Consider the following 23,511-nt stretch of genomic DNA (forward strand, 5'->3'; position numbering starts at 1 on the left):
CGCCCCGAAAACCCACGGAAACCCACGGAAAAATACGGAAACACAGGGAAAGCACACAGAAACACACGGAAAACACCCCGAAAACACACGGAAACACACGGAAAAATACGGAAACACAGGGAAAGCACACAGAAACACACGGAAAACACCCCGAAACCCCACGGAAACACACGGAAAACACCCCGAAAACACACGGAAACCCACGGAAACACAGGGAAAGCACACGGAAAAACACGGAAAACACCCCGAAAACACACGGAAACACAGGGAAAGCACACGGAAAACATCCCGAAAACCCACGGAAACACAGGGAAAGCACACGGAAACACACGGAAAACACCCGAAAACACACGGAAAACATCCCGAAAACCCACGGAAACCCACGGAAACACAGGGAAAGCACACGGAAAACACCCCGAAAGCACACGGAAACACACGGAAACCCGCGGAAAACGCCCAGAAGCCGCCCGGAGGAGATTAACACACGGGGGAAAGACACAGCAGCAGGCGGAGCGAGCGGGTGAGTAGGCCAGGGTGCCAGGTACCCACGGAGCAGCGCTGCTCACACCGAGTAAAAGAGTTGTTTCTTCAATACTATTCAATACTTAACCCCCTACTGTGTGAACAATGAATTTGGGAAATGAAGAGTTCATTAAGGGCTCAGTAATTGGGAGCTCTGGCAGTAGGTGTCAGGGCGCCCCCTGTGGTCACTGTGCTCTTTCCTACAGGCCGGTGTCTGCCATGGCGTCGCGCTCCTTCACCCTCATCCCGGCGCACAAGTACCGGCGCAGCGGCCGCAAGCAGGGTCCGAGCATTGGGGCGGCGCGGCGCCAGCGCAGGTCCACCTGGGGCCGCTTCGAGAAGATCCCCGCCGAGGTGCTGGACATGATCCTGCGCCACCTGACTGGTGAGGGAGGGGGCCCTCGGGGGCTATACCTGGGGGGTCCGACTGCAGTGCTGGGGGGCCGCGGTGTCCAGCCCGGCTTTTGGCACCTTAATTGGTCTAATTAAAGGATTCACTGGATTGAACACTTCTCTCTCCGGTCTGCAATGTTCTGGGGGTTCAATGTTCTGAGTCTTCATCATATTGTCAGGCCATAAAAATAAGATGTGACAGTTTTAGATAAGCCCACCCGATTAAATAATGATTTGTTAAGGAATTGGGCTCTCCTGTTGGAACAAAACCCGGCAGAAATCGCCTGACGCCTCATTACCATTTCCTGTCTCGTCCAGTGAAGGAGATGAGCGTCTTCAGCATGGTGTCCAAGGCCGTTGGCGCCTACGTGGTGAGGCAGGTGTCCACGCTGGCCTGGAGGAGCAGGATGTTCGTGCAGGAGTTCCACCCGGCCCGGCCGTCCAGCCAGGAGGACTGCATCCTCGAACACTACAAGTGTCTGGGTGAGCGTCGGCGATTCGATGAAACGAAGCACCTTTCTTGAGTGCGTCCAGCACCTTACCTGCTTCAAATACATGCAAGAGTGTATATATCTCAATGTGACATGACAGGAGCACTGTCAGACAATGCCACCCTGTTGATTTGGCTTAGGGGGTCAGGGTCCCGTCACTTCTGTATTGCCTTCCCCGGGATCGTTTTGCCAGTTAAGTGGGCGCAGAAATGTAATGTTTAAGTCTTTATTTTCACGTAAAACAATACATTTAAAAGAGGCATTCATGTAACTACAATCGTACCAAGACAAGCAATGAGATACAGGACAGAGCTAACATGAAGCACAAAAGAAAACATGGAATAAACTAAAGTGAATAAATATAAAACTAAAAAAACATTATAACCAGGGGATAAAATTTACTTTTTTGGCCACTAGCCACTGTGTCTGGTAGAAGGAAAAAACTTACCAGCCACTTGGTATTTTTACCAGCCAAAGGCAAACATCAGCAGAAATGCATGAGTGGCCATAAATGTGTGGTGAACATGTTAAAACGTGGCATTTATTCAGGTAATTAAACACCATAACAAAAGCTAATTGCACACCTGTAGACTAGACAGGTGTGTATGAGTGAAATGGATCTGCATTGATAAAACATGCTCCCCCACAGTTTCTACTTGCAAGTGTCATAAGGTCTTTGATCAAAACATTGCATTCTATTGAATTATAACACTTGCTAGTAGAGACAGTGTGGGAGCATCTTTTTCAAATTAATCAATCACATATGCAATAACATAGCAGCTAATGGGGATCTGTATCAACACACTAAACTAATACATGAGAAGGGGTGTTATATGGTGACACACTGTCGCTCTTCTTACTCCTCTTCCTCTTCAGTGCTTCTCCCTTCTCTGGGTTTCCGCACGTCATTAAAAGTCATTACATTTCAAAATATTTTCTTAAGGCCCTTAAAGGTCATTAAAATGAATGTTGTTGTCATTAAAAGTCATTGTTTATAAGCTACAATGTAAAAGTCTGTTTCTCTCTCTCATCTGCACTCTCGCAGCAGCACATAATCGGGCACCTGCCGAGAGAGGTCCTTTATGTTGGGTAAAAAATATAATCTATAGGAATGATGACAGACAGTAACGTCCTTTCCATTGGTCAGTACCGCACGCCAGCAAAGACGCAATGTAAACAAACCAGACGTTTCTCTTCAACAAGATCTCAGATCACAGATTGTTTCCACATAAATTAATACATCGTAATTGATGAATACTTATCTGACACAACAACTTTGTTAAATAAATATCTATGTAAAAATGCATTATTAGAAGACGTATGGAAATGGCATAATAACAGCAGACCCATCAACTCTCGTATTATTATTGTTGCCCGACATTATCACAAGTTTTTATTGTCACAATTTCAAATTAACGATAAAGGTTGTGACTATTTGTTTATAAAGGAATATTTTGCCATTACATCTGTAACTGACTGACCAATATCTTTTTCTTTTTCAATTTTTATACATTTTCATTAAATTGCCAGTTTAGCAATGTGAGCTGCAATGAAAATGCCTTAACATTAGCATCCTTGTGGCGATGTTTTCCGGTCACAACTGCAAAATATAAAATGTATAAGACCTTATCTATCTAGCTAATTTATACAGTCTACTGGACTAAACGATTGACTAGGGTTTCATCACCAGTACCTTCTGGAGATATAACAAGAAGCAGAGCCACTGCTAATCAATGAAAACTTCACACGTCGCTATATTGCTTCTTGCCTCAGGTTTATTGTTCAAGAGATGCACCCTCTTACTACCAACCAAGGACCGGTTAAAGTTTATCTACGGCAACTTTTCCCAGGTGAGGAATTATCAGAGGATTTAGAGTCTGAAAGGCAGACGCTGGATTAGAGGGCAGGAATGCCTGAAATATCACACCAGAGCTTTGTTTTATACGAGTCAGAGCTGACGTTCTCAGCTATAGATTTTACAGAATGAAATGTCTCAAGAGAATTCTTACAAGTTTCGACCAAGAATTTACACCAAGAAGTGTAAATAAAAATCTCACCCAACCACTTGATGTTGTGTAGTTTATGTGCCCCAAAATACAGTATTTTAATCTTCTAGATCAGGGGTTTTCAACCGGTCCTGGAGTACCCCCTACCTAGGTCTTAATTACTTAATTGAATGGTGTATTGCTTTGTTAGGTCAATTAAGGATTCAATTAAGCAATTAAGACCTCAGCTGGAACAAAAACCAGCAGGGCAGGGGCTACTCCAGGACCGGTTTGAAAACCCCTGTTCTAGATTATCGGAAAGTGAAAATCATTTGTTGGCTGCCAGCGTCGGTGTCTCAGATGGTGCTCCTCTGCTCAGGTTCCCTGTGTTGTGCTGGAGCGCTGCGCGGTGCATCCGGTGTGCCTGGGGTTCGCCAGCTTTGGGGCGTTTCTGCAGGTGAGCGCCTTCCCTCGTCCGCCCCCGGCGCTTGTGTTTAGATGTGTGGACACCCGCCAGCAGAGCGGCGCTGCTCAGACCGTTGTCGCATCGTGTTCCCTCAGACGCTGATAGCTGGCTGGGACGAGCTGGAGTGTCACCGCGTCTTCAACTCCCTGTGCGAATTCACCAACCTGCCGCGCAAGATTCAGACCGCGGTGGCCAGCAAGCCAGGTGCGTGACTGTACCGGCCTCTCCGGCCCCCTGTGACGGCAGCGCACAGGCTGTACGCAGCGGAGAGGCTCAGTGTCCTGCGGTGGCTTGTGTCCCCTGCACAGGGGCCTCTGAGAAGCTGGAGGGGCAGATCCGGCTGTTCTGCAGGAGTGTGCTGCTGGACCCCTGGCTGAGCCGCAGAGACACGCTGTTCTGGCTGACCCGCATCCTCAAGCCCTGGCCCATGGTCAACCAGGCGCGCCTGCTCTTCATCTTCTACGGCCCCCTCACCCTGGATGGTAAATTGGGCCACTGGGGTCATGGTCTCTCTTCTAGTTCTGGGTCCACTTCCTCTTCTTCTCCCACTGCTGCTGTGGGCGCTCTTACTCTTGTCCCTGTTGTTCGGGATGATCTGTTGTGTTGCGTGGTTCAGTTTCATTATATTTCAGCTGTGTCTGTGATGGTCGCTGGATTTGGTCACGCTGCTGTCTCTCAGGCAGGATCGGGTGGCAGAGTCTGTGCGACACCGTGGTGGCTGAGTGCAGTCTGTGGGACCTGGCAAAGGCACTCAAGCTGCTCTACAACGATCCCGAGACCAAGGAGTGGACGACCGACAGCGTCATCAGCCTCATCGAGGAACTGACAGGTAGTTTGCGTGGCGGCGGGGAAAAGGGATCCTCTCTTTTTAGTTTGTTTGGCAGATTGGTGGTCTAGTAGTTATGAGGGTTTACCGCAGTATCGCCTTGAACAGTCACTACAGAGTGTGAGAGAACACGGTGAGAACTGCAGTGAGCCCCATGGTGCATGTGTTGCAGTGCTGCCGGGAGAGTGGCTGCAGGAGAACGTGGCGCGGCTGCTCATCCTCTGTGGGAACCGCACCTGCTTCACCTTCATGGCTAGCCGGGCGCTGAACGGCCGCGTGGCGGAGATCGCGCGGCTGCTGGTGTTCCTGATCCTGGTGAGTCGCCTGTAGCCCGTGCGAAGACAGGACGTGAGGTCGGGGCCTTCTGGGCACACACACAGCATGCTTTGTGCACTCAGAGATCACTACTGTTGTGGGAATCTATTTTCTGAGCTCTAGAAGTATGCGTTGCGTAAATAAAGTGTCAGTTTGAGTGTCGGTACAGTTTGAGGGGACAGAAAGTCCTGCTCTCTGAGTGGCTGCACAGACAGGACAAGGCTATTAACTCCCTTTGGTTAAATGGAGCACTTAACTCCCCACCAATCTATACCATATATCTGTGTATGGTCAAGAGGCAGTAAAGGAAACCTACCTGTGTGATGTTTTGACTGACGCTGCTGACGGCCTGTGGGAGAAGGGAATACTAAACAAGTTTGTGTGTTGATAAAAATCAATTGCCAAAAAAGGAAAATGGTTGTATAGCGGCTCTGAACTCCGCGTGAGATTTGCTTGCCGGGTTCTCACGTCCCCAGGGGGATTGACGTTGTGCATCCCGCAGGTGTGCGAGAAGGACGGTTACTGCATGAACTGGTCCGTGAAGATGATGCAGCAGATCAGCAGGGTCTTCCCCGGCTCCCCGGAGCGCTGGTCCTTCGTCCAGAGCGTGGAGAACGTGTTCTCTCAGGTCACCATGCAGATGTACGAGTCGCTGATGGCCGGTGAGTGGGCGGGCGGGTGGGTGGAGGGGTCTCGGAGGGTCTTATTCCTGTCCCGTGGGCGCGGGGGTGATGCTGTGATGTCTGTTTGACCAGGCGGGCGGGAGGCTGAAGCCGACACATTCCAGAACCTGTGCAGCATCCTGAACGCCAGTGCCCACTTCCACACCGAGATGGTCTACATGATCATCAAGGGCGACTGAGGGGGAAGAGGCGTGCGTGTCGGTGGCCTTTACTGCCTTGACTTGTGCTATCGTTGATGTCCTGTGTGTTTCGAGCACAGGAACATCTATGTTGCGTCTTCTGGACGAGAGCTGGTCTCACAATGTTCGCAGACCTGAATTCTGGCCCTTGCTAACTTGAGCATCTGTCTCATACGACGCGATTGTGTTTATTTTAATGGTTCTGATTGTATTTTTCGGTTTAAAACTTTAGTTGCGTCAGTCACAGAGGAAGTTAGTTCAAATCTAGATTTTGTTCATCAAATTGCCTTGTTATAATTAATTTAATTATATTTGAATAACGTGGGCACCCTTGTTTGCAGAGCGTAGTCTTCCACGAATCATTGAGAACGGTTTTATTTATTCATGCGTTTTAACCAGTTTACTTGCATGTAACATGATCTATTTATTTATTTATTTATTTATTGTGTAAATATATTAAATTCAGAGTTAATATCTTGTTTACCAGGGTGTTGTTGTTATGTGGTGTTAAAAGAAATACAGCCTCATTAAATAAAGCCGCCTGCAGTCTGGCCCCGCTTTGGTGTCTTAATTGATATTTGCAACAGATTAATTTCCCAATTAAGGTTGTGGGGCACTGTGGCAACTGGTGTAAGTGGTTAATTGTTTAATTTTCTATCTGTGTGCTGTTTTAATTCAGTTTGATTAAAAACTAATATTTTAAAACCCAATTAGAGCTTATCGTATCGCTCTGCCTCCCTCTCATCCTCATGCAGTTAAATACTCCAGTGAGGAGGCTGGCTAGGCCTCACAGTAGAGGACAGCAGTTCAGTGTCTTGGTGGAGAATGTCTCCCTCGTGTGGACACCTAGCACAGCTGTCCAATCACTACCGTCAGTCCCGAAAGACGAGTCACGGAGGACGGATACGTATAGAGCAATTTATTTGAGCAGTTCCAGGTTGATTACATGTTCAGTTACATTAGTCTGCAGTTTTCTACGACAGTGTGAGAAGAAGCTGAGAGTGGTCATGTAGGACTACAGCGTGTGTAGATCATGTTAAAACAAATCACCCGTGAGCTGCTGCTGTTACAGTCACAGAAAGAGCAGAGACCAAGTTAGACTGAGACTCTTTATTAATGCAAAAATACCTACAATCATCAGAGCATTACTGACCCGAGGCCGTCCCCAGGCCATTTCATGAAGGAATGTTTAATTATTACTATTTTACCAAATTTCCACATCATTCTTAAAAAATGAAAACTTTGTAACAAAATATAACATTCCTTTACAAAACAAAGTCAATTATTTAGTTACATTAAAATCAGACTGGAATGCTTTAGTGACCATTGGAAAAAACAAACAGAAGACCCATCTCTCGGTTATTGTGATATTAGGGGAGTTGTGTGGTTTTTGTGTAGCTGTTCCCAGCAGTGTCCCACCCAGAACTGTGATTTCAGATGATCCGAGTGCAAAAGTGACATCGGTACAGGTCTAAGCTTAATGACCACTGTGCCCGAAACCAGCAAGATTAAGACATTACAACAACAAATCCAATAAAAACAAGACTCAACCTTTTAGTGTTTCGCTCTGAAAATGGATGTCTCAGCTGTGTGTCCGAGTGTCTACGGATCGGCCAGTTGTGCGGCTCTACGTGTGCATCGGGGTTCTGTGCGATGTCGAGGTTTCTCAGATGAAAAGGACACAGATTTGTTCCTGGTGGTTCTTCGGTTCAGCAGATCGATATACAGTGTGTATCTGTCGGTCTTGCCCAAAGGGGACGTCGCTACACAAGGCTGCACAAACCTGAACACGCTGACCGAGATCAACAACACGGATGGGACATGGACCCACAGGCCGGCGAGACTTAGATGACTAAATGACGGGAATAATGGACTCTTAGGGGGGTTTCTGGTGACCCCATCGCATTTATTACCAAGAGATGGGAGATTGGAGGGAATCGATCAGGCTAATCCACGCTACGGACTCTCCGGGAATTAAAGTCCCGATTCAGCCATTTCACAGGAGTGACGTACACATCTGGATTCCCCCCAAGAGGACCTTTATACAACTGATTCCAGGAGGAAGGACTGCAGCTGCGCAGAGAGAGCGTGCATGTGTACGTGCAGAAATAAATAAACCTTCCATAAGTAAACTGGACACACACAAGTGCGTTGGTATGACGAGACACAGCAGTGTGTCAGAGAATGAAGGCTCGACCTGTTTTTAAAACCCTGCCAAAAGAGACTAGAGTCAAGAATGTACTTTGTCTATAAGCACAGAGAAATAATAATAATGATAATAATACATGAATAAATCCTTTAAATAAAACGGTGACGCCCCACCCTGCAGCCCAGGAATGAAGAGTCTTCAGCCGCGCCCTGGCGTAGCATGCGGCTCATTATGAAAGCATGTGACACAAACTATATACACGGGTCGTCAGAGGGGGCTCTACGGCCAGCGCTTCCACACAGGACGTCTTTAACAGAGGGGGTACAGGGGTCCGCTCCAGGCATCGGGGGTCTTCTTGTGGCCTCGGTTAGCGCTCCCCACCCTGCTAGCCTTTCACGTCTTCATTGTTCTGATCTGATCTGTGTTGGGGTGGGAATAAAAGCGTACAGAAGTAGAATTAAAAATAAAATCATAGAAATGAAGAGCAGGAAAGCAGAGCAGGCCGTTTTTGTTTATTCAATCTTCACACGCAGCATTAAGAGAAATTAAATTACACAACCGATGTGTTGTTTGAAGCCACTTAATTACTTTGTCTAAATTTTGATTTGGCCTAGCCCAAAAAGTTAAAAATACCATCAATGCATGAAAATAAAGGGGACACTGTTGACAAGGGGAGAAAAACAAAAACTAACTGGCTGATGCTGACCAAAACACGACACACACAGCTCTACTGCAGGGCTGGCATTAAAACCACTCAGTACTTACTGTGCAATTTGGTCTGGAAACAATGGAGGAAAAAGTACAACACAGATTTAATTGAGTTACTGCATGGAGTTCACTGCACCGATATCAAATTTCTACACTTTGTAATCCTAAAAAAGGGCGGGACTCTTATTTGGGTTCTTCTTTATGTCCAAAGTGCTTCATTAAATTGTCATTGCGGCCATATACTCATACGTTCCGGAACCCTAAACACGTGGGATTCCACACGGAGAGCCGCCATTATAACCGCAGAGGTTTTGTCTTACAGTACCTTGCAGCCAGTCCACTCCTTCCTGTAAGCCTTCCCCTTTCACAGCATCGCTCGCGCTGGAAAAGACAACGGGGAACTAGTGACCAGACTGTCCCGCGCCACCCCGACCCCGCGGAAGCCCAGCACCACAATATTTCACCCACCCCCCAACTCACCAGATGTGCCAGGGCTTGTCTTTGATGTTCTCCAGGCACAGCAGCTGAGACACCTTCACCGAAGACAGCGCGTCCCTGAGGTCCATCTTGTTGGCGAAGAATAGGACCGGCATCCTGCGGTGTTTGATGTCTAAGAGGGGACAGAAGACACGCTTTCCTTTCACTTTGGACTCTTTCGGGAACGGGAGCACTTTGCAAGAATGTGTCCGACCGGCCGAGGGTAACAGATCTGGGTTACCTGGGTGGTTGAGCAGCGTGTCGAGCTCCTCTTTGGCCACCACCATGCGTAACTTGTCGCTACTGTCGATGACAAAGATGATGGCCTGGCCTTCCCTGGGGAGAGGAGAGGACATCGTCAGCAAAGGTCATGCGACGCCACAAGCAGGGCGTGGATCACCCTGGCGAGGTCCCAGTGAAGGACAAATCGCCCTGACCTTGCGAGTGCATCAATGTTTATTTATTGTCTGTGAATGCAAAGCAGCTAATGGAGCCAAAGGAAAGCCTTCAAGTTTACTTCAATAAAACATAGTATCATTTATACTCGCTTTGTATTCAGGAAACAGAGAGAGAGAGAATGTATTAGACTCTTCCTTTTAATTGCTTTATTCTGTATCGTTTCCCCTTTCTTGCCCATTTTCTTCAATATATATTTTCAAATCATTGCGTATATATTTTGCAACGTTGAGCTGCTGCTGTCTGGCGTCGCTCAGTGGAAATGGGGTGAAAGGGGTGAGACAACAGCAGCCAGTCAGAAAGGAGACACTTACTTGTAGTAATGCTCCCAGAGATTCCTGTACCTCCCTTGACCAGACATGTCAAACACCGTGAAAGACAGACTACAGAGGAGGAGAGACAAAAGGGAGAGCGAACTCTTGTAAAAATAAAACTCACATCATAAGTTCATTAAGAAAATAATTCTCTCCGCATTGATACTGGATATTCCTTTGTTTTGTCAAGTTCGGGCCTCTGATCGACCCAGTAACAGCAACGCTGGCTTTAGCGAGCATCACTTCAAAACCAAACCAATTAATATGGACACACAGCCAATAGAAAACCAAACATGTTACCTGGAGGTCTTGAACTTCTCTATGCTGAAGCCAATGGTCGGGACGATGTCTTGTGTCTGAGCCTGCGATTAAATAAACACAACGGGCATTAAAAACTAAATACAATAAAAACACAAAGCTACGACTCATTATCAGTCATAAGATTTTAATATCTGTACATCCACCCAATCCAGACATTAAACAGCACAGTACAAAACGTCTGCACAGTACTGTACTTCCTACTAAAATAATCCATCAGAGCACAGGGACAAAAACTATTCTAAAACTACAAAAACAGGTCTCTCTCAGTCCTGCAGTTTTATAAGGTTAGTCTTCACATGTATATAAGTCTGTATGCAGTCCTGACACAACACAGAGAACATAAAGGTGTAATTGAACAGGAAATGTATATAAATTATGTGGCACATTTGCAATTACAATGACACAGGGATAGTAAAGTTAAACTACTTTAAATTACAATTACAGGGACCTTGGTATTGATTTCAAATGATACAGTTAGGATTGTAATTCATCCCAGGTCTGCATATAATACACACTTTCTCCCGGTGCTGCCGAGAACCGCTTACGCTACAGAGACCGCAAATAAACAACCCCCAAATCAAACTATGAAAAGACAAACAAAAACAAAGCAAGAACGAAACACACCAGTGAACAAATCTGTGACATGACAACGCAGCGGGGGACTCACGTTGGACGGCTTCAGTTTATTAATGATGGTGGTCTTGCCGCTGTTGTCCAGTCCCAGGCACAGGACGTGCACCTCTTTCTTCTTAATGCCCAGCCACCCGGCCAGCTTGTCAAACAGCCCCATCAGCCCTCCTCACCGGAGCTCGCCTGCTTAGAACTGCAGTGTTATTTTACACAGGGTAGTGCAGGACTGGTGCTAATCCAGATCTGCGAGGTTTGGTGATGGTCATCACTTCCTCTCGGCCACTGACTAACCCTCGCCCTAGAGTCGAGCTGCACTGTGCATTAAAGCTGTGGAATCCCCCAGCTGGGACCCATCGCTAAACCGCTTACTGAGCTCGTCCTGAACCGGCAGCCGATTGGCCAGTGTGATCGGCAGGACGAGACATCAGGAGTGTCTGCATACAGGGATTTACAGTCTGGAAAGAACCGTGTGTGAGTGTGTGTGTGCGTGTCAGTGAGTGTGTTTGTGTGTGTCTATCTGTGAGTGTGTCTGTCTGTCTGTCTGTGTGTGTGTGTCAGTGTGAGTGCATGTGTGTGAAAGTGTGTGTGTGGGTCTGTGTGTGTGTGAGTGTGTCTATCTGTGAGTGTGTGTGTGTGCGTGTCAGTGAGTGTGTCTGTGTGTGTGTCTGTGTGTGTGTGAGTGTCTATCTGTGTGTGTGTGTGTGTCTATCTGTGAGTGTGTCTGTGTGTGAGTGTCAGTGTGAGTGCATGTGTGTGAAAGTGTGTGTGTGGGTCTGTGTGTGTGTCTATCTGTGAGTGTGTCTGTGTGTGTGCGTGTGTGCGTGTCAGTGAGTGTGTCTGTGTGTGTGTGAGTGTGTCTATCTGTGAGTGTGTCTGTGTGTGAGTGTCAGTGTGAGTGCATGTGTGGGTCTGTGTGTGTTTCTATCTGTGAGTGTGTCTGTGTGTGTGTGAGTGTCTATCTGTGTGTGTGTGTCTGTCTATCTGTGAGTGTGTCTGTGTGTGAGTGTCAGTGTGAGTGCATGTGTGGGTCTGTGTGTGTGTCTATCTGTGAGTGTGTCTGTGTGTGTGTGAGTGTCTATCTGTGTGTGTGTGTCTGTCTATCTGTGAGTGTGTCTGTGTGTGAGTGTCAGTGTGAGTGCATGTGTGTGAAAGTGTGTGTGTGGGTCTGTGTGTGTGTCTATCTGTGAGTGTGTCTGTGTGTGTGTGAGTGTCTATCTGTGTGTGTGTGTGTGTCTATCTGTGAGTGTGTCTGTGTGTGAGTGTCAGTGTGAGTGCATGTGTGTGAAAGTGTGTGTGTGGGTCTGTGTGTGTGTGAGTGTCTGTGAGTGTGTCTGTGTGTGTGCGTGTCAATGAGTGTGTCTGTGTGTGTGTGAGTGTGTCTATCTGTGAGTGTGTCTGTGTGAGTGCATGTGTGTGAAAGTGTGTTTGTGTGTGTCTATCTGTGAGTGTTTCTGTGTGTGTGTGTGTGTCTGTGTGTGTGACTATCTGTGATTGTGTCTGTCTGTCTGTGTGTGAGAGAAGAGTGTGTGTGTGTCAGTGCGTGTGCGTGTAGAAATACAACAGACGCTAAGCCGTTGGGAAACCTGTGTTATTTAAAGCACAAGGTGTATAAAAATACACTGGACTCCACACAGTACAGTACATGATGATAAATGCAGGAAGTTCCTGTAACGGGATTTGAACCCCCCAGGCCACTGTACTGAACACAGACCAAGAGCAGCCTTTAAACAGCAGAAAATAATGACAGTGGTGCTGTACCTGATAGAAATAATACACCTGAACTGAATACAACAACAACAACAACAACGTCTTACTAATGTCTTCCTCAATGTTGCGCCGGATGTATAATATAATAATTATAGCAATTGCATTTACAGTGTCTGATACACTAGTAATCAGTCGCACAGCTTAAACAACGCATGCGCACGTCGCATTACCAATAACACCGATAATAAATCAGATCAGCGCAGTTCTATCATCGATTACCCACAATACCCCTGCAAAGCACTAACTATAATAAACACGACCCGCTGTCTGCCTTAATTACACTTTATTTACTTACACCGATAGTCACCTGCTTATTTTAATTTCCCCGGCATAACATGTGGGACACGAGTAAACAGTGATGCATTCTCTGCCATGTTTCCTAACCACCCTGTCCCGTGGTGCAATAACTGGGCTCGGGCTCTGTGTAAGGCCGGTGTAAACTGTGCGTTTGTGCTCACCTGCTACTGGAGACTCTGAGCTCCCTCGGCCTTCCGCAGCGGCGCAGCCTCGCCCTGTCGTGCCTCGGCTCCCCGGCTGCCGGCCTCTCCCCCGCGGGCCGCCGCCTCCACGCTAGACCCCTAACCGCAGATAAAGAGCCGAGACAGCTGGCCGTCCGCAGGCGCCGGCGTGTGAGCTGCAGGGCCGCCGTGCCTCTCCGTCCTTCAGCCGGGATATGTACAGCGCGTTGCTGCGGAGACCTGCACTCCGCCCTGCAGCGCCTCCATCCGGGGAACCGGAGGGCTGCAGAGCGCCCCGCAGCGCCGTCTCCGCACGGCGTGCACCGGGTTCATGCACCGGGCATCTCGACACAGTTAGTGTGTCACATTATACACACAGCACGCCACTGAACAGCGGGGGCACAGGCTCAGGCCGCAGCACAGGGACAACATTTCCAAACACTATGTGCGTTTTTGGATATCATAATAATACTATGCTTTAAGATACTTTGCATTAGATTTTTGCATAGTATATTACTGAATATATATTGTTTTATATGGTACTAAAATGTTACTCCAGTGAATGTAAATGGTAGTAGACATTAGGTTAGCATTAGTATGCATACAGTGCATCCAGAAAGTATTCACAGCGCTTCACTTTTTCCACATTGTTATGTTACAGCTTTATTCCAAAATGGATTAAATTCATTATTTTCCTAAAAATTCTACAAACAATACCCCATAATGACAACGTGAAAGAAGTTGGTTTGAAATCTTTGCAAATTTATTAAAAAAAAAAAAATTATAAATAAAAAAAAGCACATGTACATAAGTATTCACAGCCTTTGCTCAATACTTTGTTGAAGCACCTTTGGCACCAATTACAGCCTCAAGTCTTTTGGAGTATGATGCTACAAGCTTGACACACCTATTTTTGGGCAGTTTCTCCCATTCTTTGCAGGACCTCTCAAGCACCATCAGGTTGGATGGGGAGCGTCGGTGCACAGCCATTTTCAGATCTCTCCAGACATGTTCAATCGGGTTCAAGTCTGGGCTCTGGCTGGGCCACTCAAGGACATTCATAGAGTTGTCCTGTAGCCACTCCTTTGTTATCTTGGCCATGTGCTTAGGGTCATTGTCCTGTTGGAAGATGAACCGTCGCCCCAGTCTGAGGTCCAGAGTGCCCTGGAGCAGGTTTTCATCAAGGATGTCTCTGTACATTGCTGCATTCATCTTTTCCTCGATCCTGACTAGTCTCCCAGTTCCTGCTGCTGAAAAAGCAGCATGATGCTGCCACCACCATGCTTCACTGTAGGGATGGTATTGGCCAGGTGATGAGCGGTGCCTGGTTTCCTCCAGACAGGAGTTCAATCTTTGGTTTCATCAGACCAGAGAATTTTGTTTCTCATGGTCCGAGAGTCCTTCAGGTGCCTTTTGGCAAACTCCAGGTGGGCTGTCATGTGCCTTTTACTGAGGAGTGGCTTCCCTCTAGCCACTCTACCATACAGGCCTGATTGGTGGAGTGCTGCAGAGATGGTTTTTCTTCTGGAAGGTTCTCCTCTCTCCACAGAGACACGCTGGAGCTCTGTCAGAGTGACCATCGGGTTCTTGGTCACCTCCCTGACTCCACGATCGCTCAGTTTGGCCGGGCAGCCAGCTCTAGGAAGAGTCCTGATGGTTCCAAACTTCTTCCATTTACGGATGATGGAGGCCACTGTGCTCATTGGGACCTTCAATGCTGCAGAAATTTTTCTGTACCCTTCCCCAGATCTGTGCCTCGATACAATCCTGTCTCGGCGGTCTACAGACATTTCCTTGGACTTCATAGCTTGGTTTGTGCTCTGACATGCACTGTTAACTGTGGGACCTTATATAGACAGGTGTGTGCCTTTCCAAATCATGTCCAATCAACTGAATTTACCACAGGTGGACTCCAATCAAGTTGTAGAAACATCTCAAGGATGATCAGTGGAAACAGGATGCACCTGAGCTCAATTTTGAGTGTCATGGCAAAGCCTGTGAATACTTATGTACATGTGCTTTTTTTGTTTTTTATTTTTAATAAATTTGCAAAGATTTCAAACAAACTTCTTTCACGTTGTCATTATGGTGTTTTGTTTGTAGAATTTTGAGGAAAATAATGAATTTAATCAATTTTGGAATAAGGCTGTAACATAACAAAATGTGGAAAAAGTGAAGCGCTGTGAATACTTTCCGGATGCACTGTAGGTGTTGACAGTAATGGGGTTAATAGCAGGCAGGCTGTATAGCTACACAATTATTCATCCAATGTAGTTGCTTAAGGGGAGCAGGGTGGGGAGAATTACACTGTACTTAATAATAATAGTAGTAAATAATAATAATAATAATAATAATAATAATAATAATAATAATAATAATAATTCTGCATAGATAATTGGACAAACAAGGGCAACAACTTTCATACCATCAGCCACAACAATGATAGATCGATTTATAATGTTCTGCACAAGGGAATTGTACAGGTTTAGAAAAATGTGTCTTTGAGCATCTGAAGTTGACTCCAGGGGTTCTTAAACAAACAAAAAACTTGGATTAAGTGCTCTGAATAAAATGAATACTAAACAAACTAAACTAAACAAAAATGTATTTGTTTTATTATGTATGTATTTATGTGATGTTCATACCAGGCCTGTTCTCTTTTCAGTGACCCAGAGATTTTGTTTCTGTGAACATTTACACCAGAAGGGGGAGCTATTGATTCATGTTCCTGAAATACCACAGACCTGTGTGGTGCAGAAATATGTTTGTGCGGTTTTGTTTTTCTCAGGCGATATATGGACAGTGAAGGGATGATGGAAGATGTGGGAGACCGTGTTTTGAAATGTCTTGTCTGGTTACTGGCAGCTATAGACTCTTGTTTGAAAATGCATTAGTTTAGCAGAAAAGTAAATTCACCTAAATCGAATTGTGCTGCATTTCTGTGCGGGTACAAGAGAAAAGTGTGAAACATCTCTAGTGTTCAGTCTCTCACAGAAAAGTCTCAGACCTTTGAGCAATGGGCGTCCTACATCTGTCCCTGTATGTAAAGATACAAATGGTCCCCAGCAGGCGATATGAAGGTACAGCACAGGGTTTATAAAGCACTCTCCGGCACACTCCCAGTCACACGATTTGATACACACCCTGCCTGCCTACCCGCTGCAGACTATTACAGCCCCGGTCTGTCTTGACTGGAGGGGATGGGCAAACTGATGAACTGCTTTGTCACCAGTCCATCACCGACGATCTCTCCGGGGAACACGGAGGACTACATCTCCGCCGATGTGTCGGATTAGGGTGAGTCAGCCTGTCTTCTGTAGACAGTATAACAGACTATCACAGGCTGTGATGAATTGAATGTCCTGTGTGCTGACTGTGAGAATATGGACTCGTTGCCCTCTGACACTGGGTTTAAATCAGACAGGCCTATCAGAGCCCAGGGGCACACTGGGCCCCTCTGTCACTCTTAGAGAGAGAGGACCGGAGGCCTGGAGAAGTCCTCTGCCGTTAGACATCACTGGACTCGAGAGATTTTACTGACGTTGATCTCTCTGTCAGTTTCACGGTCCTGCCAGATCCAAGCTTGATCGGAAAGCACTTGTAAAGATTTCTTCAGATTCTCCAGACACACACGGAAGTGCGCACACATCCACACAACATGCACTGGAATAACTAATTCTCGGTGTACCCAGTGTGAGATCATACATGCTTATCCCTCCCAGAGCTGCTGTCCATTGCCTGATAATATGACACACAAATACACAGACCCAGACACAGGCAACAGGGTTGTTTATATATATATATATATATATATATATATATATATATGTATTAATTAAAGCTCGGTAAATATCAGCACCCGAGCTCTAAATTGGCATTTCAAAATTTTTACATATTGTGTGGTTCACGCCCTTGATGAGTCAACTAAAGCAGTCAACAATGACTATGTGGATCTGTGCTTTATTAGGTTTACAAGGTTTGTTGTTCAATTGGAGAGGAATTGAAGTCTAGCTAGTTTTCTTTCCTTAAACAAACTGTAAAAACTAAAGCCCATATCGACTGAGTTTAATATGCTGTTTGCTTTCAAATTCTAAATAATGTCTGTGTGGTGTTGTTTGTGATTGGTGTGATTTCAGGAAAAAACATTGCATTGACTTCTCAGTATCAATAGATCAATCTGTATGACAAACAACAACAACAACAACAAATTCATGTCTGTGTGCGTGTGTGTGTGTATATGTGTGTGTGTGCGTGTGTGTGCGTGTGTGTTTTAAACAAAATCAGACACCGCCGGTAACCACCAGTACTGTAACTTTTATTCTCTAGTAAATATCCTCTTAAACAGGCTCATATAGTCTGTAAGACCTGACAATGCCTCTTTGGAAATTATAGAAAAATAAAATACAAGAATTATAAGTAACTTGTACTTTGTACAAAAAATCTCATTACATTGCTCAGCAGTAACGTTTGCTAAACACTTTTTCTCCGCCCTCGACGTGTGTGCTCTGCCCGGCTGTCGTAGCGTCACCTCGGGGGGCGTGCCGGACCCAAAAACAGGGCGGGTGTCTTCTCTGGCAATGAAACATGTCCTTATCTCTTCTTAAGAGGTACAAACGCAGGTGCTGAATGGTGGCTGTGTGTGTGTGTGTGTGTGTCTATGGCAGTTTGCATTCGCTACATTATATCCCCAGGCTCTCTCCTTCTGCTGTGTGCGTACCTTCAAAAAATGTTACCTTCCTTTCGACCAGTTGCAGTTCCAGTTGTGTGTGAGACATTGCGTCTCTCCCAACAGTCCTCTGGTGAGCGGGCGGACCCTACACTACCCTGGCCGTGGATGGCATATACGGTACTCTGTCGTTCAGCCACTCCGGTTGTGTTCAGATCACCTTCCTTCTTGACAACACGCTCAGGATGAATCACATGCTATTTCCGAAGCTCCTACACAACGTCTGCCCCTCGCGGCGAGCGGAGAACTGCCAGTGCTGCCGACTTACCTTCCTCAGACTCTACACACGGGCAGATCTCTCCTTCGCAGCGCGGAGCGGCCCGGGGAAACACTAGCATGGCTTTCGGCTGGAATTAAGACTATTCATCTTCACAAAACTGGATCTGCAGCACAGCTCTCTCGAAACTGTAGCGCCTGAGGTGGAAATTACGGTATTATTAAGAGTCTGTCATTGAGTAATAAGGTTTAGGCCTTTTTCTCGTTTCATTTTGACATAACTGCATAACTTGCTGAGTTAAATAAAGGTGTAATTAAAGAACTAAAGGAAGAAAATCCAGATTTACTAGGGCTTCACACACAGGACCTCACACATATTAAATATCAGGTTAAGATAATAATTGGTAAATGGATTATACACTTAAAAGTTGACAACATTCAGTAATTCATACCTAAAATTGGCTCTTTTTATATTTTTCAAGTATCAGCATACCAGATATTCTGGGAAGAATTTCAATAAATAAACAATACCTTATGACTTACTTATTAAACTATAAAATAATCAATATATTAAGGACAATCCTTTTGATTGCACATCTGATATTAGCAGCTACATGGTCACAAAACATGGAGGAAAAAAACTGTAGATTATGTCCCCAAATCTACCATACAATTCTAAATGTATTAATACTGTTGCAACCACAAGGCTTTTCCCCATTCAGATGACCACAAAGTCTGTTTTCTTTTATTTGTTGAATGTCTGAAGACGTTGGATCTCCTTTGCTCGGCTGGATCACCTCCCAGTCCTTAAAAACAGTCTTGACGATTGAGTTCATATATTGGAAGTCAAAGGAAGCCATTTTGTTTTTAAAACTCTTAGTCTAAAATCGTTCCGCAGTCTCACGGTCGAGTCGCTCGTGCGGGGCGGTCCCGTAAGACTGGCAGGAAAAAGTCTTCCTACTGGAAATAAAAAGCAGAGGCACAGGAGAGGGCTGTCTGTCTGTCTGTCTGCGTGTCGGCAGTTTCTCATACATGAAACCCCTTCTCCTGTATGTGTAGCATCTGCAGCCGCAATGTCTGTATACTGCTCACTATCCTTCTCTGATGGCCAATTAACGTGACTCCGATCCTCCTGACATCGCTGGAAGGAAAGAAAACAAACACAAACACACACACACACACACACACGTTAGTTAAAACCCTGCTTGTGCAACAGAGCGGCGCATTACTGTGGGATACGCTTCGGTTACAGATGATGATGACCCAGGAGGGGGAAGAGAGGAGAGCCCAGAGATGGCCGCTGAACCCGGACCAGCACGACTGAGAGACAGTATCAGGCCCGTGCTGCTTCTCTGGGTCCTAATCCACTTCTATAGAGTAACTTACTTAGGAGGCTGTGGATTAGTACGGTTATTGCTTCTGTTTGTGTTCAGAGATACTCACTCGATGCTCATTCTTGTGATGGAGTCCAGTGTGGTGAAACCGGCTGCCATGAAGTTGTTCTTGTACTGGCCCATTTTAATCGAGTCCAACCAGTCACCGATGGAGATGAATAACGGGTATTCTGGGACTTCTCCCGGGGATTCGGGTAAACTGCACACAAACGCACGCAAACATCTAATTAACAAACCAGAAACATTTTTCTCTGTGATCATTGCTCACATTGCCCGCATGTATGTAGAAGAAGATGAAAGAAGATTAAAAATTAGAGAAAGACAAAAGGAAAAAGAAAAGAAGAAGGACAGTAGAATAAGGAAGAAGGAAAAAAGGAATAAAGAAGGAGGAAGCCAAAGAAGAAGAAAGTAGAAGGAAGAAATAATTGATAAAGAAGAAGGAAGTAGAAGGCAAAGAAGGAAGAAAGAAAAAAGAAAAATCAAGAAGGAAGCAAGAACAAAGAAGAAAAGAAGGAAGAAAGAAGGACGAAGGAATGAAGAAAGAAGAAGCTGAAGACGGAAGAAAGAAAAAGAAGGAAGAGGAAAGAAGAAGACCGATAAGAAGGAAGAAGAAGAATAAGGAAGAAAGAATTAAAAAGAAGAAGAAAGAAGAAAGAAGGAAGAAGGAAGAAAGAAGAAGCAGCCGAGGAAGGCCCTACCCCTGCACGTCCTCCACCAGGGTCTGCAGGGTGCTGGGGTTGCGGATGAGTTTGTCCAGGAAGCTCACAATGTCGGTGAATTTCGGCCGGTGGTTCCTCTCCTTCTGCCAGCAGTGCAGCATGAGCTGGTGCAGCGTGACGGGGCAGCCCATGGGTGCGGGGAGGCGGTACCCCTCCTCGATGGACAGGATCACCTGCAGGGGCGGCAAAGAACCTCAATTACCAACAACTTCCTTCGATATTAGCTAGCTGAGTGCTAAACTCCTAAGTATATTGTAGAAACACCGGCTCAGAAAGAACATCTTCATAGAGAGAATAATACCCCTCTGTTCACGCCAGTCTGGACCCCCCGCCACTGTCCTGACACTTCACTGCGTGGAAACATTATCATGTTAATGCTGCGCCACACCGACGTGAAGAGTGCGCTCTCCTGAAGATGTGCCATATTTCCAATTAATACGTTCTCACCTTAATTTATAGTTTTTATGACTTTACTCAGCACCGCTCTCTTTATTTTAGTTATCATTAATAAGCTCATACAGTGATGGAGGACAGGGCTACAGGCCGGCTTGGACAGTTCTGGGCTCCACACTTCAAGAAAGATATCGCTGCTCTAGAGGCAGTTCAGAGGAGCAACCAGACTTATTCCAGGTCTGAAGGGAATGTCCTACTGAGAGACTGAGGAACTGAACCTTTTCACCCTGGAACAGAGGAGACTACGTGGGGACTTGATTCAAGTCTTCAAAATCATGAAAGGCATCGACCACATCAAACCAGAGGAGCTTTTCCAGATCAGCAGGGACACATGCACCCGGGGACACAAATGGAAATTGGGCTTCAAGGCAGAAAACAGGAGACACTTCTTCACACAGAGAGGCGTCACAATCTGAACAAACTCCCCAGCGATGTGGGGAGCTGAAGAGACAATTTGGGATCATTCAAAAACAGACTGGATAGGATCCTTGATCACTTAGTTATTAATGGACACCAAACGAGCACGATGGGGTGAATGGCCTCCTCTCGATTGGACACTTTCTTATGTTCTCATGTTCTTCCTGCCACCTAGAGGGACCCAAATACATCTGTGGTGTTCCTACCGCTTCACAGAACGGCCTGCAAAGCCCCCCGGGACTGTGAATCGTGAGTTTTGTATCCAAAATCAATATATACACATATACACCTAGCATCTCCATGTGCCCAGCGTCGCGATAAAGGGATTGTTCTCAGTTGTACCGAAGCATCAATCTCCCTCCCGTGTTGCGCGTAGGGGTCCCGCTGGCCTCCGACTGCAGTCACAAAAAACAAGGCTGTTTCTACTGCAGCTGGAGACCCCCAGTGCAATTATATCTGCCGGGTAAGAGGCCCTGGAATCGACGCCTCCTCAGAGGTCTCTGCGAAAGGAGCCAGGGAGCCAATCAGGTACACCAGCTGTCCGGGGTTAATTGAATGCATTTTGGTCCGTGCTATCCCCAGCTGCTCTTCCCCACTTTGGGAGCCCTCAGTAGTAGAGTGGGATTAAGACAATGCATCATGTTGTCAGAGATCCCAAACACAAGCCGACTAAAAGCCCCGTTGTGGCGCCCCGGAGTCATTTTGCAGTGTTTATCCTCAGTGCGCTGGTGTCCTGTTGCTGAACCTTAGCAACCTGTTCCCTCTGTGATCTCTCGTTTGTTTTCCGAGTATTAGCTTAGCCTGCATGCAGCATTTGCTGAGAGTTTCATTTGCAGAGGACACAGGACACAGGGCCCCCAGCTCTCTAAACAGAAGGGTTGTGTGACTGCTCGGGCAAACTTTGCAGAATCGTTTAATAAGTCTGCATGCAGCCTGTGTGTGCCAGCAAACAAAACAACAACAAAGAAAGCACTGCCACGCTCACCTGCCCTCTCCTGATCATTGTGTAATAAAGTTATAATGCTCGTACTCATCAGGGACCATCAGGCGTGTTTTATTTCCTCGTAGACGCCCTTAGAAACACTGAACGTGGCCAGATTTACACAACAACAGTGCCTCTGCATCTGCATTGATGCTAAAAACAACACTAAAGTGATGGAAAAGTAAGGAGGGCTTAGATGCTGTTTCCCCCAATAGGTGCTCTACATAAACTAAATGATCAATCCTTTGGAAAGAGGTCTATCGATGATAAAATCTAAAAAGAGAATATTTTCTAAGCACCAGCCACATTGTTTTGGACATTTTCCTCAGCTATCAAAAGCACCTGAACAAGAAGTAGAGGTTTTTTTTCCTCACATGCTGCTTCAGCTACTTAAACAACACAGTGCAGTGCTTTTTCTTTCCGCACTCAATACCCTCAATAAAACAGTAAAAAGCCCACAGTCTGTCTCTTCTTCCTTGTTTTTAAGACGTCTTGTGTTCTGATCTTACGGAATAAAACAAATCACTGTTTGCAGAGAGAGAGAGACACACGGGACAACACGCCGCTGCGACCCTCGGTTTGACACACTGCAGACCAGACGATTCTCTCTCCCTAGGCTGAATATCTCATTTAAAGTCCTTGCTGGTTTCATGAGTAATGAATTGACTATGTTATGGAAATTGTTCCTGAACAGTGTAACACCTGATACACCACGTGTGTTTATTTCAGGTAAAAAAACAAAACTAAGACTTGAGATGAGCTCGAGACCTCTTTAAAGTTTGTTCTTGTACCGTACAACCTTGTGAGGATCTAATCAACACTTGTGGTACGACTGCACAACACATTGCAAACAAGCACCTAGGACTAGTTAAGTTTACACAAGATCTTTCAGACACTCTTCTACTTTACTTCTTCAGAGGAGGTGAAAATGTGAGAGGATGTGTAGATGCCTTGGGTAGTGTTGGAACACATGGATTTGCAAGAAAACAATCAGAACTAAATCCTGGTCAAGTAGAACAACATTTTCTGGTCTATGTTAACCCAACGAGGATGATCGTTTTATTCTTTCTGTAATGTGCTATCTGAAAAATGAAATAAAATGTGAATGAGAAGTTCCTGATCCTGAGGATGAGAGCGGGGGATACGCTTGTTTCTATCGAGGTTATCCGCGGTGAGTGGTGGGAGGCTGGAACCCGCTGCGCAAACCCCCGGGGATTTGGTTATTGAACGACAGGCTAACATCCTCTAGTTTAACTTCCTCCTAAACTTGAAAGCGGCCCTGAAGGTTACCGTGTAATCGCTCAGAAAATATCCTTCAAAATGGGAGGATGAAATATTAAAGCGGAGAATTTTCAAAGAAGAGAGAAAAACAAAGCAAACAAAAGCCCTGAGGCCTAACAGATAAGGTGGCTGAGGGTATTTTATACTTGGCAAACACTGGCTTTCACCTCTGGTTTAGCTCCA

The 23,511-nt window shown here is 45.9% G+C and overlaps 3 protein-coding genes across 5 annotated transcripts in view; 1 reads left to right on the top strand and 2 right to left on the bottom strand.

Moving 5' to 3' along the window:
- Window positions 1–741: 741 nt before the first annotated feature.
- LOC136751771 (F-box only protein 47) lies at window positions 742–6,231 on the top strand. The gene is made up of 10 exons (XM_066707554.1): window positions 742–907; window positions 1,234–1,398; window positions 3,180–3,256; window positions 3,771–3,848; window positions 3,953–4,061; window positions 4,166–4,339; window positions 4,537–4,686; window positions 4,856–4,998; window positions 5,501–5,660; window positions 5,754–6,231. The coding sequence occupies exons 1-10, from the start codon at window positions 742–744 to the stop codon at window positions 5,858–5,860; spliced, it is 1,329 nt and encodes a 442-aa protein (XP_066563651.1). The 3' UTR covers window positions 5,861–6,231.
- Window positions 6,232–6,955: 724 nt separating this feature from the next.
- On the bottom strand, window positions 6,956–13,439 carry arl6 (ARF like GTPase 6). Of its 3 annotated transcripts, none has more exons than XM_066706007.1 (8): window positions 13,141–13,439; window positions 10,953–11,101; window positions 10,265–10,326; window positions 9,965–10,033; window positions 9,436–9,530; window positions 9,198–9,327; window positions 9,043–9,098; window positions 6,956–8,428 (listed from the first exon to the last, which is right to left on the bottom strand). In XM_066706007.1, the coding sequence occupies exons 2-8, from the start codon at window positions 11,073–11,075 to the stop codon at window positions 8,403–8,405; spliced, it is 561 nt and encodes a 186-aa protein (XP_066562104.1). In that variant the 5' UTR covers window positions 11,076–11,101; window positions 13,141–13,439; the 3' UTR covers window positions 6,956–8,402. The 3 variants fall into 3 exon arrangements, with proteins under 3 accessions (XP_066562104.1, XP_066562103.1, XP_066562102.1); XM_066706006.1 differs by having other exon boundaries at window positions 10,953–11,108; XM_066706005.1 differs by having other exon boundaries at window positions 10,953–11,098; window positions 13,141–13,435.
- Window positions 13,440–18,405: 4,966 nt separating this feature from the next.
- epha6 (eph receptor A6) overlaps window positions 18,406–23,511 on the bottom strand; it is a 231,697-nt gene continuing 226,591 nt past the window's right edge. The window contains exons 15-17 of the mRNA XM_066706008.1: window positions 20,175–20,368; window positions 19,526–19,675; window positions 18,406–19,223 (exon numbers count right to left, since the gene is read on the bottom strand). Coding sequence (XP_066562105.1) covers window positions 19,109–19,223; window positions 19,526–19,675; window positions 20,175–20,368 — 459 coding nt within the window. The 3' untranslated portion in view covers window positions 18,406–19,108. The remainder of the gene's footprint in view (window positions 19,224–19,525; window positions 19,676–20,174; window positions 20,369–23,511) is intronic.

The sequence above is a fragment of the Amia ocellicauda genome, chromosome 6 (assembly GCF_036373705.1).
Source record: "Amia ocellicauda isolate fAmiCal2 chromosome 6, fAmiCal2.hap1, whole genome shotgun sequence".
Taxonomy (NCBI): Eukaryota; Metazoa; Chordata; class Actinopteri; order Amiiformes; family Amiidae; genus Amia; species Amia ocellicauda.